General features: G+C 37.6%; 1 protein-coding gene and 1 long non-coding RNA gene across 5 annotated transcripts in view; one reads left to right on the top strand and one right to left on the bottom strand.

Annotated features, from left to right (window-relative positions):
• The window catches only part of PPA2 (inorganic pyrophosphatase 2), an 82,081-nt gene extending 72,927 nt beyond the window's left edge, over positions 1–9,154 (top strand). For all 3 annotated transcript variants that reach the window (XR_013370772.1, XM_077882185.1, XM_077882184.1), the window contains 2 exons: positions 7,666–7,702; positions 8,943–9,154. Coding sequence is in view for 2 of the 3 variants with exons in the window: in XM_077882185.1 (XP_077738311.1) it covers positions 7,666–7,702; positions 8,943–8,971 (66 nt within the window). In the remaining variant the exon portion in view is untranslated. The remainder of the gene's footprint in view (positions 1–7,665; positions 7,703–8,942) is intronic.
• LOC144303805 (uncharacterized) lies at positions 642–19,566 on the bottom strand. 2 transcript variants are annotated; one of them, XR_013370777.1, is made up of 4 exons: positions 19,425–19,566; positions 2,618–2,764; positions 1,594–1,725; positions 642–853 (listed from the first exon to the last, which is right to left on the bottom strand). It is a non-coding gene; the product is annotated as an uncharacterized LOC144303805 (long non-coding RNA). The 2 variants fall into 2 exon arrangements; XR_013370778.1 differs by lacking the exon at positions 2,618–2,764.
• Between the last annotated feature and the right edge of the window lie 39 nt (positions 19,567–19,605).

Genomic DNA, 19,605 nt, shown 5'->3' with positions numbered 1-19,605 from the left:
AGATAAATTGTGGTATATTCGGATAGATAAATTGTGGTATATTCGGTTAGCAGTGGGAATACTGCTCAGCAACAAAAAGTGAATATTTGATAACTGCTATGTAACATAGCTGAATTTAAAAAAAATTCTATTGAGTGAAAAAAGGCAGATATATACCTATTATATCGCCTATATAAAATTTTAGGAAATGCACATGCTTATTTAGAGTGACACAGAACATCATTGGTTGGGGAGTTTGGGAGAGAGCCAGGAAGGAAAGATTTCACAATGTCTTGTACAAGAACAGGGAAATTGGGGATAGTGGTATGTTTATTATGTTGATTGTGATAATGACTTTATGAGTGTGTATATATCTCACAACTTACTAAACTATACTAAAAATACTGTATGCACCATTTATTTTAGTCAGTGTTAGTCCAGTGGAGTTCTTTATGGGAAAAAAAAGGGTGGGGGGGGCGGTTCTGGAGTTAGACTAAGTCCAAATCCCAGGTCTTTTATTCATACCTTAGGGCAAATTATTTAACTTATTTATGCCTAGTTTCTTTATTTATAAAATGGAACTAATAACAGATTCCTTATAAGAGTTATTGTAGAGAATTGAATGAGATAATCCATGTAAAATGTGGAGCAGCTAGAAAGTATTCATAAATGTTGGGTTTTATTTTCACTATTGGCATTGATGTTGAATTAAATTGACCACAGAGAGAAAAGTCCCTTCTATTCCAGCTTCTTGAATACTTCCAGTGATGAAGATGTCACTGCTTCATGAGATAGCCCATCCCATTGTTGGATATTGGAAAAGTCATTGTGATAATTTAAATTTTCCAATGAGAATTAGTCCAATATTCAGAGACTTACACAGTAAAAAGGGAAAGGGAAAAAAGAAAAAGTTAGTTTCCACAACATAGCAACTTATTCTAAAACTTAACCACTTTTCCCATCTGGGATTTTTTTCCCCAGAATTTTCCCACATGCTTCTATTTAAGCACTTTCCTTGTATTCTGCTCTCTGAGGAAATGGAAAACCTCTAGGCATCATGTGAAGTTGGGGAAAGTTTGAATTAGGTAATTTGTAAGGTTTTTTAGTATTTGGTGACTGTAGTCATTTTACTGGGGGAAAGAAAGGAATTGAACTTTGTAAGGTTGCACACACAAACTCAGTGCATATAGGATGGAGAAAGAACCACACTCATTGCTAAAGAAATTCTCAGACCCTCACAGCCTGGTAGCCACAGGGATTAAAATTCTAGAACCTGGGATTCAGGGCAAGGAGAATAAGTAAGCACACTCCTGCTCAGTTGCAGGGCCCAATCTCCTGATACAGTGAACCTTTAACTCACAGGAGTTAAAGAAACTAGAAACTTCTGGAACTGGGAGGAGAGAGTACCTCCCAGTGAAGTCTCAGCAGTCACAGTCTGACTTTGTTTTTGCCTTCATTTGGCCAGTTTTCCCCTAAAAGCAGTCTCGGGAAAACCTGGAGTGCACAAAACTCAGAGATGGCCGTGATGACGGTTCATGGATGCTAAATGAGTAGTGCTTTGAAGGAGAAGAGCAAGGGGGAAATTTCTACTTTAATTAAAAATGTGCTGATTACCTTTGGTAGACTTTATTTCTTTAGTGAAGCAGTAATATCCGTAGCATTGTGTGAAATTTGGGATGATGATTTTCTATTCGATGTCAGGACTTCTTGGCTGAATGTTAAAGAGCACCTGCACTAGAATCAGATCTTGATTTATCAAGAAAAGACATTATTTTTAAAGTTTTTAATAATGAATTGCTGTAAAGATATTCCTTTTTGGCTTCTTAAAAGCTAACTGCATCACTATTCAAAGGTGGACAAAACAAATGAAAATAAAATCATTTTGTCTGATTCTAGCCAATTATATACATTATTAAAAGGAAGAGGAAGTAGATTAAACTTAAAATACTTCTACATCCTGTCTATGGATAACTAAGAATTGGTCATATTTAGCTGGATTTCTAAAGCAAAAATCAGAAAAGAAATGTAAAAGTAAAATTAATGTACAGCAACTACCTTATGAACTATAGAAATACAATGCAGGAGGAGAATATTCAAGATAACTTAATTCAACTACAACCCTGCTATACCTGAATGAAAAACCAGGAACTTCTTTCCCTTTAATTGTGAACCCTTAAAATAAAGTGAAAGAATATAAATTCTCATGTAGTAAAAGCACAATTTTATATTGTTTCAATGTATCATGTTAATTAAGTTGAACAAATGTAAACTGCAAGTGAAGATGCTTGTAGGGACCTGGTGGGGTTGAGGGAGAGACACTAAGTATAGAGTGATTGTATTAATGGTTCATATCAACTTAAAATACTGTTTAATCATAAATAGGGACAGAGGCTAGAGTAAGCTTTCTTGAGTGGATAAAAGAAAGAGGAATACTTTGGTAATACAAACTCTAGATTAGTTTGAAAGAAATCAAAGATATGAATATTCATGAGAAGTATTTTTGGAGTGGGAAAAGGAGAGAAGATAGCATTTTTAGAATAAGGGTATAAAGTAATACTGTTCTGTGGAGAATTTATATTAAATGATTAGAGTGCCCACATTTTTCCAAGTAACTGAAAATCCTTTCTTTGTTTCTTACCCTGAAAATGTCATGATGGTGACTTTTGACAGTGAGAGTTGGGATTGGGTCACTTTTAGGTGCTGCTCTGTGCTTCTCTTAGTTCTTTCACTTTATTTAAACAGCTGTGGTTTGTTGTTCCATTTAAGACTCAGGAAGCCATTGCCTCTAGGTGAAGAACAGATGTGTATCATGAACCCCTTGTTTTCGAATGTAAATGTTTGTCTCTCTTTTGGCATATGTTAATATGGAAAAATGTAGAAAAATAAAATGACCCCCAGACTTTAAGTGTTCTTATCTCTGAGTGTTAGACTTATTGTTGATGTTTGTTTTCTTTTATATAAGGCATTGTAGATACTGAATATATTCTACTAACCAAGAAATATATTTTAAGATTGAAGAAATAAGGGGGTCCCTGGCTGTTTCAGTTGGTAGAGCACATGAGTTTTGATCTTGGAGTTGTGAGTTCAAGCCTCAGATTGGGTGTGGAGATTACTGAAAAATAATCTTTAAAAAAAAGAATGAAGAATAACATTCTGGAAATTATCTTTTAAATAAGATGTAATGATAAATGTTTTGGCTAGAGTAGTTTGTCCATTTCTGTCCTGTAGTATTTTTTGGTTAATGGGAAGTTGCTCAGTTATTCTATTTTGTACAGGCCTACCTCATTTTATTGCCGTTCACTTTATTGTGCTTCACAGATACGCATTGTATACATGTTGAGGTTTGTGGTAACGGTGTATTAAGCAAGTCTATTGGCTTTGTGCCACTTTTCTAAAAGCATTTGCTCACTTTGTCACATTTTGGTAATTCTCATAATATTTCAGACTTTGATTATTATCATTATATTTGTAATGGTGATCTGTATCAGGGAGCTTTGATGTTGCTCTTGTAATTGCTTTGGGGTGTCACAAGCCACACTCATAATATTGTGAACTTAATGGATAAATGTTGTGTGTATCCTGACTGTTCAGTCTGGCTGTTCCCCCATCTAACCCAAAGAGAGGCTTTCCTATTGTCCAAGATAATACAATATTGAAATTAGGCCAATAAATAATCCTATAATTGCCTCTAAGTATTGAAGTGGAAGGAAGAGTCCCACGTCCTTCCATCCTTTTTGATATAAATATCAAAAGCTAAAACCAACTAAGGGGAAGGCACATGTCGAAAGCTGAGGCAGGCCGAAAGCCAGGTCTCTTCCTACAATTAGCCAAATTGTGAATGCAGAGGAAGAGTTCTTGACTACTCTAGTGAACACCCACGTGATGAGAAAGTAAAACAGCCTTATTGACGATATGGAGAAAGTTTGAATTCTCTGGACAGAAAATCAAACCAGCCACAACATTCCCTTAAGTCAACGTCTAATCTAGAGCAAGGTCCTAACTTTTCTCAAATCTGTGAAGGCTCAGAGAGGTGAGGAAGAAAAGAGAGGTGCAGAAAAACACTTGGAAGCTAGCAGAGATTGGTTCATGAGGTTTTAGGAAAGAAGCTATCTCCTTAACACGAAAGTTCAAGGTGAAACAGCAAGTGCTGATACAGAAACTGCCACAAATTACCAGAAAGTCCAGCTAAGATAATTAGAGTGGCTACACTAAACAATAGATTTTAGTGTAGATGAAAAAGTCCTTCTATTGGAAGAAGATGCCATCTACAGCCTTCCTAGCCAGAGGAGAAGTTAGTGCCTGGCTTCCAAAGTGTCAAAGGACAGGCTGACTTGTTATGTTAGGGGCTAATGCAGCTGGTGACTTCATTGCCATCCCACAGATCCTCAGACCTTAAGAATTATGCTAAATCTACTTTGTGCTCTATAAGTGAAACAACAAAGCACATCTATTTACAGCACAGTTTACTGAATATTTTAAGCCTACAGTTGAGACTGACTGCTTAGAAAAAAAAGATTCTTTTCAAGATATTATTACTCATTGATAGTGCATCTGGTCACCCAAGACAGCTGATGGTTATGTACAGTGAGGTTCATATTGTTTTCATGCCTGCTAAAACAGCATGCATTCTGCAGCCCATACATAGATCAAAGGAGTAATTTTGACTTTAAAGTCTTACTACTTAACTACATTTCATGAGGCTGTAGCTGCCATAGATAAGTGATTCCTCTTGGATCTGGGCAAAGTAAATTGAAAACCTTCTAGAAAGGATTTCACCATTCTAGACATTTCGTGACTCATAGGAAGAGGTCAAAATATCAACATGAACAAGAGCTTAGAAGAACTTGACCCCAACCTTCATGGATGACTTTGAGGGGTTCAAGATTTCAGCGCAAGAGGTAGCTGCAGATGTGGAAATAGCAAGAGAACTAGAATTAGAAGATGAGTTTGAAGATGTGACTGAATTACTGAAATCTCATGGTAAAAGCTGAATGGATGAGGAGTTGCTTCTTACAGATGAGCAAAGAAATTGTTTTCTCGAGATGGAATTTGTTCCTGGTGAAGGTTCTGTAAAGATTGTTGAAATGACAGCAAAGGATTTAGAATATTACATAAATTCAGTTGTTGAAGTAGTGGCAGGATTTGAGAGTACTGATTCCAGTTTTGAAACAAGTTCTACTGCAGGTAAAATGCTATTAAACAGCATCACATGCTGCAGAGAAGTTATTCATGAAAGGAGGAATCAATTGGTATGGCAAATTTCATTGTTGTCTTATTTTAAGAAATTGCTAAGCCACCCAAACCCACGGAACCACCATCCTGATCAGTCAGCAGCCATTGATTGACATCAAGGCAAGACCCTCCACTGGCAAAAAGATTGTAACTCACTGAAAGCTCAGGTGACAGTGTTTTTTAGTAATATTTTTAAATTAAGGTATACACAGTATTATTTTAGACATAATGCTATTGCACATTTAGTAGACTTTAGTATATACATAACCTTTACTAGGAAATCAAAAATTCATTTGACTCACTTTATTGCAATATTTGCATTATTACAGTGGCAGAACCAAACTCGCAGTATCTATGATGTATGCCTATATACCATACATTTCCTTCCTCCGAAATGTTTGACAGCTCCAGCAAGAAGCAGCTGCTTATTTTAAACAGGAAATCTAAACAGCTAACTTTCCGACAAACTTTGTGATAGATGTCCTGCACAATTGAAAGAGCATACCAATTTCAGAGAATAAACAAGTTACTGTCTTGCCTGTGTAGTAAAAGAGAACCATCAAATCCCAAGGCCTACTTGCAATGAGTATAATCTTTATATTGTGGTGTTATTTTTACACCCAGATTTATGTAAGTTCTATCATCCTGAGAACCAACCATCATGAAGTATTTTCTCTGTGCTAGGAAGCTAAATAGAATTTTTCTTGTTTTTATGAAGTACTTGGAAATCTCAAGGATGTTTTACTTATAATTTATACAGATGTTTTATTTACATTGTTACATAATTTTTATGACAGAACATAAACTATATTTGATTGGCCTTTTTCTTAAATAGTAGAAGGAAAAATAACTTTAAGCTAGTTATGATTTAGAGGAACGTATTAGGGTTCTCCAAAGAAATAAGAAGATGTATTGATAAATGAAGGAAGTGATTGTGGAGGTTTAGCAAGCCCAGAATCTGCTGAGTGGGTCAGCAAGCTACAGACAGAGGGGAGCCAGTGATGTAGATGAAGTCCAAAGGTATTTTGCTGGGAAAATTTACTCTTGCTTAGGGAGGCTGGTCTTTGTTCTAATCATACCTTCAACTGATTAGTTGAGGCCCACCCACACTATGGAGAGCAGTCTGCTTTACTGAGAGTTTACCAATTTAAATGTTAATCTCAGCTAAAAACACTCTCCAATTTGACATTAACTATCACAGGGACTATCTTAATGTTGCTGAAATTTAAGTTTTTCTTCCTGCTGACTTGTTTCGTACTGCCTTAGACCTAAGCAAGGAGAGCCCTACTATGCTTTGGCCTTCATCATCCAGTTACATCCCTCCCCACAAGGCAAGACCAAGGGATCAAAGTTGTGCATTCACCAGAAACCAAGCCTCCCATTCCAAACCATCCTCTAGCTACTCAAAATCCTGGAATCTTTTGCCCAGATACCTATACGCCTGTTTGGGGAGAGGGTGCTTGCTGTTAATTCTCCAGGGACCATTGGGTGGCTCTTTGGGGGCAGGAAGTATACAGATGTTGGGCTGAATTTTTGCCCTTGTGCAAGTGAGGCTCTCAATACAGACAGGAGCCTGGGATGGAATAGAAGTAGGGCCCGATGAGGACCATGTGCCTCTTTTCCTTACTCTTCTGTATTCGGGCAGTCTCTGACGTGTCTAGAATGCTAGAGGAAGGATTCCAAGTCATTAGAAAAGGACATTTATCAAGATAGGATGGAGTATACTCCATAAAGTATAATGAGCTCCACTTCATTATCCCGAGGGAAGAAAAAGTTATGATTGGAGAAGGACGTGGCCTGTTCCATTTCTCGACTTGGGTGATGATTACATAGAGGTTTATTCTTGGGCTTTCTACATTCCTTTCCATGGATGAGGGATCTCTCAATAAAATGTTTAAAAAAAAAAAAAAGCTAAAAAATGTATTGTTCTTAATTAGGGAAAAAAAAATCTGATATCTCAGAAAAGCCTTTCTTTTGAACTTGTTTACCACAGATTATACTACATCTGTTCTAAAAAATCTTGGCTCAGTGATGAAAATAAACAGGAAAATTAATGTACATGCTCTAGAAGACAGCTAAATACATTATATAATATGTATGTACATGCATGTCTATCAATGTGTGTATGTTGGATTTTTGTCCTCTCTTCCTCAGCCAGAGAAAGAAAACCATTCTCTCTCCTCTTTGCATTCTCAGTAGTTCCTGTGGGTTAATGAGAAAAGTATTTTCAAGCATGTTTTTTTTTAATTTGACTGTAAAGTCTGTGGTTTGTTTATCCGAAAGAAGCAGCAATGATAATTTAAGGCAAAGAAGAGTACTTAACTTTTTTCAGCTTGGAGAACCATTGTGTATAAAGTTTGTTTTATAATTTCATGAAAAAAAAAAAACACCGTGGATATGCTTTCCACATCTAAATATTCATAACAAAGACTTTTCTCTGCTTTTATCTTTCAGGTGTCATCTTCACCGAATCAAGAAAGTAATACAGAAGGTATGGTATATTTTGGTTCCTGAGGAACTAGATGTACAAATTTGTTTATAGTGGTAGAAATCAGAAAAAGTACAATAGATTAATTTAAAGGTGGTATAAATCAAGCAAAATGCTTCTTAAAAATGCATGTTCAAATTTTCAGATGAAACTAGTTATTTCCTAATTTCAGAAAAAGAGAAGGAGCACATATGTATTACTTTTAGGCTAGAAAATAGTTTAATTATGTTAGTAACTTTTTGGTGACATACTGAGAGGTTTCAGGTACTTCTGATAAATTTAAAGAGACTCAAGATATCTGAATTTGGGAGATTTTCTTTATTAGCTCATTGTTTTCATGAATCGCTCACTTTTTTTTTTAAGATCTTATTTGTTTGACAGAGAGAGAGCACACAAATAGGCAGAGCAGCAGGGAGAGGGAGAAAGTAGGCTCCTCACTGAGCAGAGAGCCTGACATGAGGTTCCATCCCAGGGCTCTGGGATCACCTGAGCCAATGGCAGGTGCTTAACTGCCTGAGCCACCCAGGAACCCCTGAATCACTCATTTTAAGTAAATATCTTAAAATAAAAATTTATAGTAGGATTGAAAATACTGTATTTCTTGTTACCATTATTTGAAGCCATTTTGAGAAACAAGTAAAAATGTGTATTAAAATTTTCAAAATATAAGCATAAGTGCATTTCATTGATCTTTCAAACTTTGCAAACTTTTTGGCCCTTTGTAAATTTAATATAAAATATAAGAAGAGCATTCGACTCTCAAAATTGGGGGAAAAATGAGAACTATTTTTTTACTGTGTCAAGTTCTACAATGTTTAGAAAAAAGCAGATCTGTAGACATTTCATGGGAAAGCAAACTATATTCCTTATATGGGAAACTAACAAATTGTTTCTTTGCAATACTATCCCATTTTGGATATTTGACAGGCAGTCAAATTTTACAGTGCAAGGTTTTCCTAGACTAACTTCTATGTTATTCTAAAATGATCCAGAAAGACGTAGGGAATAAAATGGGAAGGCTCTGGAATGTTTGGCACAGTTTTATATAAGGCTTTAGCCAAGTAAGAGAACTTAGGACAAGAGTTTAAAGGGGAGTTGCTTGAAATAGGGAAAAGTGTCGGACCAAGCTTATGATTGTTTTTATCTGCCTAAGTACTTCCTCAAGGTCTAAATCAAATTTGTCTTTCCTCCTTCCCTTGCTCTCTACCCCTTCCCTGACATCCTCTTTCCCATTCAAACACAGATCAAGTGTGGCACTTCCTTGGCAAGTGATGGAACATTTGAAGTTTGGCTATCAAGACTCCCATCTCCAAGGTCTCCACGACTCCCTTTCCTCCAAGTGCTAACAACAGGCAGATCTATGAGGATTTACTGATTTCCTGTTGAAACCTCATTGTTTTTCCAGCCTTTTTTGAGATACACAATATGTAAATAAAGACCGATATTTTAAAATTATTTGCATATTTATTGATATGAAAAGATTTTGTTTAATATCATAACAGAAATTTAGAAGCATTGAGTTTTGACCAGTTCTAATTTCTATGGCTGAAGGAACCCATCAATATTATTAGTTTTTATTTCTATAGGTTAATGTAGAAATTACAAATTTAGTAAGTTAGTTTTTTGTAGATTTTATTCTCATTTTCATACCATTTTGTCTTTTTTTCAAGTTGCTGATGAAAACTTTCTTTAGCCAGACTCTGTCCTCTTATTAGTCTTGTGTAAATGTGTTTACATTTATTAAGGTTCTTTCCTAGAATTTATTATTTTAGAGGGCCTAAACTCTCTGATTCTCATTTGGTCCCCTTTGTCTCAGTTCTCCGATGATGGCGATGATGCCCCAGTCTCCGTAAGAAGCCCAGGTCTCTCACCTGGGGTCTGTCTCTTGGACATCTCTTTAAATATCTGCAACCCCTCTGGTCCAGAACTGAACTCTCTTATCCTCCCTCATTCTTCAGCAGTGGGATGAACATCTCCTACGCCCAACTCAAACCCTTGAAATCATATTGAACCTCCTTCAGCTGTCTTCATTTGTGAAGATCATCTAAATGTTTCTTGGCTCTCTCCACTGCTTTACACCCACCATGTGCTGGTTTCCCCCTTTATTTCACTTGGATCCTTACAGCAGCCTCCTAGCTCTTCTCCATGCCTCCCTGACCCAGCCCTCTGCCTCATTCCCATTGCTGCAGCTCTATTTCATGCCTTCTTGTCTCCTAAATAAGTTGTTCTGTCTCTGGCTATTCTTCCTTTCATAACGTCCTCCACATTTCCAGTTATTCCTAAAGCAAAGGTCTTGCCTTGTTACATTTTTCTCAGAATGCCTTCCATGGCTTTCCATGTTTTGGAGAATACAAATCAGACCCTCTAATTTCCTCAGGTGCCCCACCCTCCAGCCATGCCATGCAACTCACCCCTCTCCAAGCAAACTGTGTATGTTCACACTCCCCTTACTGTATTTCTCTTGCCAATCCTGTTCAGGTATTTTTCTCCCCTTTTCTCTTTGTAATACCATTATTAGCATGTTCTATTTGCATAATATGTTTGGTTTTTTTTTTTTTTGCGTAATATGTTTTGAAGTTAAAAAGTACTGTTACAATAGCTACCATTTCTTCAGCATCTATTGTGTAGTAGGTGCTGTTTTCGATGTCCTGCATGCATATCCCCTAGAAGGTTGAGATTGCCCACTTCGTATTGACGTTCTGAGAAGTTCTGTAATTTGCCTAAGGTCACACAAAAGTTTCAGAGCCAGAATTAGAACTCTTGACAGTATGGCTCTGAATCCTGTGTTTTTCTACCCAGCTACATGTGCTTTTTCCCCACATAAAGCCGCCTTATGATGTACGAAAAGCTCAGAGTTTTATAGAGTTTAGGCCTGTTTTACAGATGGGGAAACAGGCACAGAGTTTAAGTGATTAGCCCAAGTGACATGGTAATGTTCACTTGAGATGTCTTTGAGAATGTGTAAACTGGACAGCCCCGGTGGCCTAGCGGTTTGGCGCCGCCTTCAGCCCGGGCTGTGATCCTGGAGACCTGGGATCGAGTCCCACATCAGGCTCCCTGCATGGAGCCTGCTTCTCCCTCTGCCTGTGTCTCTGCCTGTCTCTCTCTCTCTCTCTCTCTCTCTCTGTGTCTGTCATGAATAAATAAATAAAATCTTAAAAAAAAAAAAAAGAATGTGTAAACTTCTTTGGAGGACATCTAAGAATGTGAGGAGAGAATCTGTTTTTTATTTTATTTATTGATCTATTGATTTTTTTTTTATGTTGTGAAAATAACGAAACAAAATCAGGAACAACTATTATTGCAGTAGCTGTGAACAATAATCTGAATTATCAAAGGACAAATAAATGGGCTTGTGACATGTAGTGTTTTAATCTCCTGAGAATTGGAAGAGAGAGGCCATGTCTGGTAGGGCAACTCAACACGTTTGACGACTCTTCTTCTAGAAGTCAGTAGTACTTAGCTGCTACCTAGTGAGCCTTCCTCACTATAGTACAGTTAATCAAAATTGTCATAGTATATGGCATAGTATATGGTTTTACATAGTTATAATCTTAATATATAATCTTGAATTTTAATTTTTCTCTTATAGGCATCTTTCTACATTGCTACATGGCCATCATTATAATAGTTATATTTAATTGAATGGCTATTTCATGATCATTTTATAGTGTCTTCCAGACTAGCCTGATTTCTGCCAGCCCTTTCCCAGGGAACATTTAAATTGAATAGATTTTATACTATATAGTTATAAAGGAAAACTCCTAGGGAAAAAAAAAAGAATAAATCAATGTTAAAATTGCCTGCAACAAATCAGGAAACCAAAAGTGACCCGTGGATGGATTTAAGTAATACCCACAGCCAATACCTGTGGATGTGAAAAATCAAAGGGGTAGACTATCAATGATTCACTTTTCTCAAACTTGCTGTTATAAATGTCTGAAACTTTTATGAGGTTTTATTTTTCACATACAGAATCATTTCATACATGGTGCATTTAATTTCACTCTATTTTTGTGCAGGAGTGCATTGAATTTCATAAAATCCATTTTTCCATCAAGGACTACATGTATTTTGAGTAGTTTGTGTACTCATTAATAGCAGCATTTGATGATTTATTCCGAGAAAAGACATCACTGCATTGTCATAGATAAAGATAGTCTTGTGACTGCTCATTTATCTTTATTACTTATTATTACTATTTTATTATAGAGTGGATCACATCTATAAATTCTGGGTAGTGTCTTTCTTTCATCCTCCTTGTACATTTTGTCCCCATGTATATCAAGGTTCACCCGTGGGGTCTTTGAAACCCCAGCTTCAGAATCACTTAGAAAGCTTCTTAAAAGTCTTTGAGCTTTCCCTAAAAATCTGTTAAATCAGAATTTTGGAGGCAGGGGTCCCAAACATGTTTTCCTCTCATCCCCATTAAAGTTTTAAACCCACTGATTTAAATAATCAAGGAATAGATCATACTGGGAATTTCTCCACATTGATGTTCTGTTTGAGACTATTCCCTTAAGAGGAGAAAGAAAGCTAGAGGTCTGTCTTTGTAGTGGGCTCAGGCACAGAATGTTCTCATTGCCTCCTGATTAAAAAAAAAAAAAAAACCCAAAAGGGAATAAAGTTAATACTAAGTTTAGTGTTTAATATTAAATGTGTTTTTGGTTTCAAATCAGAAAAAAATTTATATCCGTGAGAATAACTTGAATTCTGAGTTATCAAACTGGTTGGATAAAGTAACTGAGCCCGTAAGAATTGAGCGCCCACCAGCACTGAGGCATCTGTCTTCCTAAGGCACAATGGCAGGTAAGCCTCTGCTTCTGATGTGACAGCCTGACAGAAGCCAAAACAGTGAAGCGGTGGCTGTGCACTGACAGGAGTGAAGACGACCATGGTGGCGACGAAACACAAGAGCTTTGTAAAATGTGTGAGCCCTCGCCGCAGGTCAGGGCTTCTGCAGTTGACCTGACATTTACCCTGTTCCGATGACCTGTTGAGAACAAACCACTTCTCAGATTGTTCCCCAACTTAAAAGGAGCCAGGAGCCCAGTGCAGCCAGGATGGAAGGTATAAGCTGTTCTTTCCTCCAGTCAAAAAATTTTTATTGAACTCTTTCCATCAGGACCAACAATGCATCTATCAGTAATACCCTGAATGCCAGGACTCCCAAGGTATCCTGGTATGCCCTGAGAGAAAAGCTGTCAGTGCACCTCTTCTCTATGAAGAATACCTAATACATCAAGGACTCTTTCCCCTTTCTAAGTACCTGGTTGCAAAGGGCTGAATCGTGCTGAAAGATTAGGGGGGGTTAATAACATCAGTCCTAAATGCCTCTGATTACAATGATTGTAATTAGTCAACGCTCTGTTTCTAGAAATGTTTCCTTTTTTTTTTCTATTTTAAAATTCAGCAGTTATTTATTGACTACCTATGTATGTGCCAGGTATTATTCCAAGTTATTAGACTCAGTGCAAAACACAAAAACCTCTGCCCTTTGGACCTTGCATCTCTGTGGGGATGACAGAGCATGAACACTGTAGACAATTTATAGAGTATGTAGAAGAGCAAGAACAGGGTAAAGGGAATGGGCAATCCAGCCTGTGTTCAGGGGGAGGAGTGTGAATTGAAATTTTAAATCAAGTAGGTCAAGACAGGCCTCAGTGGGAAGATGACAGCTGGGCGAAGGGTTGAGGAGAAGCAGGGGCCCACATGGGTCTCTGGGAGAAAAGCACCGAGGCAGAAGGAACAGCAAAAACAAAGACCCTTCAGGAGCATGGCCAGCTTGCTGGAGGAAGAGCCAGTGCAGCAGAGATGAGGTCCCCAAGGAAACAGGCAGAGCTAACAGGGCCTTGAAGGCCAGCGTAAGGACTTGGCCTTACACCCGGATAAAATCAGGAGCCACGCAGGGTCCTAGGCAGAGGAACAGGTCACTCTGTTTGCAGTGTTGAAGACAAATTGTGCTGGACGTGAGGGGTTGGGGGCAGTGTAGGGCAAGGATAGAAACAGGAAGATCAGTGAGGAGGTTTCCATACTAATCTGGTGAACTGGCAGATTTTCCTTGCTTGAGATCATTTTCTTAGGAAAAGTTCCATAAGATGGAGTTATAGAATAAGAACATTTTAGGACCAAAGAGATCTTCATAAGGGTTGTTCCATATTAGCACCAGCAATAGATGAGATTTCTAGTTTCTTTTTTCCTACCCTTTGATGACAGGATATTGTTGTTCATAATAGGTTTGATTTTTTTCTTATGTATTCACTAGTAATAGTGTCTTATAAATGTTCTGTTTATTTTCTTCGCCTATTTGTCTACTGGATCTGAATGTTTTTATCCATGTACATGATAGTCTTAGGTACAAAAATTGGATCCTGAATACTGCATCCAAATTTAAAGAGGTAAGCCCACATTCAAATAAAAACAGCTAAACCTGGGCCCTGAAAATATTTATGCTGAGGTAACTGAGGAAACAGGGGCAAAATATACTAATTTTCCTTGTTTCAAGCAGAACTAACTATAAGGACTGTATTATGTTACTGCTTCCTGATGTCTGTCAAAACTTAAAAATGAAAAGTAAGATAAATGTTCTAAGACTAACACCCTAAATTAAAAATGGATAAAATCTAGTAAGGCCAAATACAATTTTATTAAATTTTTTGAAGATTTTATTAATTTATTTGAGGGAAAGAGACAGAGCATGAACAGAGAGGAGAGGCAGAGGGAGAAGCAGACACCCGGCCAAGCAGGGAGCCTAGATGCAGGGCTCAATTCCGGGACTCCCCACATTCATGACCTGAGCCGAAGGCAGACGCTTAACCGACTGAGCCACCCAGGCACCCAGGACCAGTACAATTTTAAAAGAAATCATGAAAGAGCAGCAAGCAATGAGACTTCTCCAATGAGAGCAGCTAAAGTGGATGGCAGAGGCTCTCACTAGGAGGACTTGCAGTCGGCAAGATCAGGGATCACTATGCTGAGGAGCAAGGGTTCTCACCCGAGTCCACAGTGAAATCAGCAAGTGCACTTTGCTGTTCTTCCTGCCTAAGCCAACAGCAAGGCGGGAAAGGCGCACGGTCGAAGCCCCTTCTGTGCGGGAGACTCCTGCCAGCTGCTGGTGCCAGGGCATGCGGGGGGAAGGAGCTCAGGCCGCGGACTCCGAGGGGTGGGAGACGTCCTTCCCCCTGTATCACGATGCTTCTTGAGCTCATCCAAGCAGCCTACCTCAAATGCGGCCTTTTCTGTGACACCTTCCCCAACCCTCATGTTGAAATGAATGATTTTCTCCTCTGTGAGGGAGAATGGCCCTATTGATTTATTCCTCTTGCCCAGGATCTGGGTCATTCTGGCTTCCATTAAGTTGTTCCTAGTGTCTCTACTGCTGGATTATAAACTCATTGCGAGCAGAGATTGTATAATGACAATTTTGGAGTTTTTGTTTTACACATTAACAATTCATGTTTGTTGTATTATATTGATACAACATCCTGTGAGGAAGACAGATATTCTTTCCATTATATTTATTACACTAAGTAAATTTAGAGGTCAAGTGGATGCCCGGAAATCACAGGCCTTTTGCATCTGCATTCAGTGTTCCATTACTGAAATCAAAAAAAGCATTTTGAGGGCTATCCATGCTGTTTTCCAAAAGCCTATGTAATATCTTTGAAATATAACAATCTATTCCTTTTAGGGATCTCCAAAAGAGGAGATTTAACACATCTAATAGAACAGTACTTTTAATGTATCTTATTTTATTTTTACTATATATGGGCCTGATCACCAGACTCTGAGACCTCCTCATAAATCTCAGGTATAAAGGTAAGTATTAAATTTCTTTTCGCCAAGTTGTGGAATTCTTGGTTCCTAAAATTGTACTCTTTATTGAGAGTTTGAAATGCTTTCCAAATTATTTTATTATTTTTTTATTTTTATTTTTTTGCTGTGGAGTCCCAAATGAATATAGTAAACATCTGCCCAGTGTAAAAAATAAAAAAAAAAGGAAAGAAAAGAAAAAGAAAAAAAAACCTGATCCTTCATTTTTTATGCATTCTATATATCAGCCTAGAATATTTTGTGCTTTCTGAAACAGTAATTAGTGTTACCGTTTTTTTTCCTCCCTCCAAGTAAATACATGATATCCAGAAAGAAAGATTCTTTGAAAAGGATCTTATCTCTTATTAGTATGTAAGGCATTTGGGGAATTACATAAAGTAAGATTACTCTAATACTCAGGAAGAAAAGTTTAACTTACATAAAAACAATACCTTAATTGTGAAAATACTAAGGCTGATCATCACATGTTTACTGCTGCTCTTTTTTGTGGAGTATGGGACAAAAATAAACATGAAACACTTAAAAATAAAAATAGGCTCAGGGCCCAAAGGCTAAATTTCTTCTTCCAGAATGTCTTCCTACATGGGTTCTAGTGTAATTATTGATAGTAACTTCCATGTTTGAAACTTGACCTCCCAAACTTGAAAGTAGAAGTAATACATTTTTGGTTTTCAGATTAGAAATACCATGAGAAAGTATAGTGCTAGAAGACCTGAATAATCTTGAGAGAGTGATAGAACAGATGAGAATATTATATAGTGAGAAATTAGAAAAATGCAATCTATGTGGATCTATTATAAATAGTTTAGCCGAGGAACTCTCATGAAAACTAGTTTTAAAGGGCATCTGGTGACCTTAAAATTCCACTTATCTAAACTGTATTTCAGGGGATAATTTTTCTCACAGAAAACTTAGTTTTTCCATTTCTTTCTACAATATCAAATGTTGCTCCTCTGATTTCTCCTTTTGTTTAGATTTTTAGAGCAATTTAAAATTGCTCATTTATTCATGAAGACGTTAGAAGTTCTTAGAAGGTTCTCAAGCCATAATTTGATTTTTACCAGTACCCACCCCAGCCTCTATCCTCCTGTCCCTCAAAACACATACTAGAATCAGTGGTAGTAGTATCGTCTCTAGAATATACTTGACTGCTTACAAATAGATTTTATGTAATTCAGCAATCTGCTGAAATTACTATAGCTATAGGCTATAGGTTGCTTTTTGAACTGAAAGAATCTTGCATATAAGATGAGGCAAGTAGAGTCTAGAGAGTTTGGTTGCCTAAAGCTATATAGCAAGCAGGTAGGGGAGACTGACCAGAACTTATATTTTCTCAATCCAAGCCTGGCATTTTGGTTTTGCTTTTGTTTTTTGTCATGCTTTCCTGTGGATTTTGCCACCTTTAAACACCTAGAAAGGTAATCATTTGCCCCTTTGTGAGGTGTCTGTTTAAAAATAATTGTGTTGTTGGGATGCCTGGGTGGCTTAGTGGGTTGAGTGTCCAACTCTTAATTTTGGATCAGGTCAGGATCTCAGGGTCCTGAGGCTGAGTCTCAAGTCAAGCTCCCGGTTCAGACGAGAGTCTGCTTGAGGATTCTCACGGTCTCCCTCTCTCTGCCCCTCCCCACCTCATGCTCTTTCTAAAATAAATAAATAAATTTTTTTAAAAAATTGTGTTGTCATGACTGTGGAAATGAAGATATGTAACATTTTGCCATTCTTGGCTATAAATTTTTTCCCAACTAACAGTTACTTAAAATGTTTGTGGTTTTAATACAAAACAATATTATTTCTATGGACTTCCTGGTAGGCTCTCAAATCCTAATGTGAATTTTACCACAGCCCAAATTTTTATTGAAAATTGAAAAGTAATACTTTTCAGTGACTTACAGCCACGTTTCCAGGCAAAATTATGTTGAGTTTTTGTGTGTGAGTCTGATAATAAACTTTTTGCTCATCTTTGGTGTCATGTTTCTGGTCTGTGGCGCCCAGTATCTCATACCTGGAACAGGAAAGAGATGAAGGCAAAACGGTGGCCCTTTTCTCATTAACATTTACCTTGGGCCATGAAACTGTGGGCCAATCTTAAGTTTTTCATGATGTGTCAGTACTTTGAGCAAATGGCAGAAACATAAACCAGCCATGCTATTAAAACTACTGTCTTTATACTAACATCTGTCTGGGTGGATATTTTCTCATGGTGTAAAACAAAAAGTGCAACAAATTAGGTTTGCCACTCCTTGGTGCTTTTTTCCAATGTGCTTTGAATGAAAGATTTAAAACAGAATTCCAGAAAAAACAGGTGGCATGAGAGCCGGAATTGATGTTAGCTGAATGAATACTCTGTGGCACAGATTGATCCTTTAACCAATTGTCCATCCCATGAAAGCTCTTTGCAATTTATTACAAGAAACATATTATGTGAAGAATGTTAAGGGCTGGCCTCAGGGTTGGATACTTGAGAGGACTGTGACAAACAATTACTTACTGACATGCACACAGGAGTGTCCAGCTTAGAATGAAATTTCAATTTCAATTAGTACTAATTTCCTGGAGAAAGGAGATAATTTTTACATCCAAATGACATTTGGCTTCTTACCCTCCTTTCCTCCACTGGCAAACATTATTATAACATATATTTGACATTCTTGGTCACCCATATGTATCGTGTAAGGTGGTGCCTCTTGGAGGAAAGAAAGGACAAAACAACAAATCCTTGTTTATATTCTCTACAACCGGAAATTTGGCTATTGCTTTAATAGAACATAAACCTTTGATGACAGAATCAGTGTAAAAATTCTGCTCCCAAGAAAATAATTCACAAAAGCAATTATCTTCCTGTAATTTGTGAGAATCCAAGTACAGTAACTTCACAGATAAGGAACTAATGTTAAGCTCAGGTAGGGAGAGGGTATCTTTTTTGCACTTTACTATCACATGGTCATTAACAACAATGTTGTGACAACATCATAAGAAGAGGTTGATAATTTTAATTTCTTCACTGCAACTAAGAATTTGATTATTTGGCAGCCTGATTTGCACTAAGTCTGGGGTTGGTGTTGGAGTGATCTCAGATCTTAAAGAGAATTTTCCCTGCTATTCTCATTTACTCAAGACCTCTGAACTAATATGCTCTATTTTTACATATTGAAATTTCAATCACAATTGTGTAGAATTGAGGCAAAAGAATATTACATCAAAAAATTGTCGTAGAAAGAAGTGCCTGGGTGACTCAGTTAAGTGTCTGCCTTTGGCTCAGGCCCTGATCTCAGGGTCCTGGGATAGAGCCCCACATCGGGCTCTCTGATCAGTGGGGAGTCTGCTTCTCCTTCTCTCTCTGCCCCTCCCCCCTCTCATTTCTCACTCTCTCTCACAAATAAATAAATATAATCTTAAAAAAAATTGGTGTAGAAAGAATGTTAGCTGAGTGACCATGACAAGAAGTCATATTGAAAGACTCCCATGAAAGAACAATCATCAGATTAGCTTTAGACTGAGGAGCCCATGATTATGTTGGGAGTGTGCTTGCTTCCATTTCCAAACAGTGGAGGAGCATGACAAGGGAAACATAGGCTCAGATTTGCATCGGCCTCTTTGTTTCTAGCTGAGTATACTGAGAACATTGACTAGAAACACTCTAATAATGAACATAAATAGCTCTATTGTCTACCACCCATAAAAAGTAAATGGTTATTTAAAAACTGATTTTTTTGAATTTTGTTACTTTATTAATTTTGTTTCTGCACAATAAACTATCACAGCATTTGGCAGACTATAACAACACTCATCTCACAGTTTCTGTGGGTCAGGAACACAGTCAGGGCTTAACTGGGTCCTCTAGCTCAGGGTCATTGTAAAGCTGGACTGTGGAAGGATTTTCTTCTATACTCACATGTTTGTTAGGAAGATTCAGTTTCTTGCTAGCTATTGGCTGGAGGCCACCTTGGGTACCCTGCCATGGAAGCCTCTCCAACAGGGCAGCTTGCCTCTTCCATGGGCAAGCCAGGAAGGAAACAGTGCCCTGGCAAGATGGCCATCACAATGTTTTGGAACCTAATCATGGGAGTGACATC

Source organism: Canis aureus, chromosome 33 (genome assembly GCF_053574225.1).
Source record: "Canis aureus isolate CA01 chromosome 33, VMU_Caureus_v.1.0, whole genome shotgun sequence".
Classification (NCBI taxonomy): Eukaryota; Metazoa; Chordata; class Mammalia; order Carnivora; family Canidae; genus Canis; species Canis aureus.
Note: the sequence above shows the minus strand (reverse complement) of the source record. Positions and strands in the feature narration are given on the sequence as shown.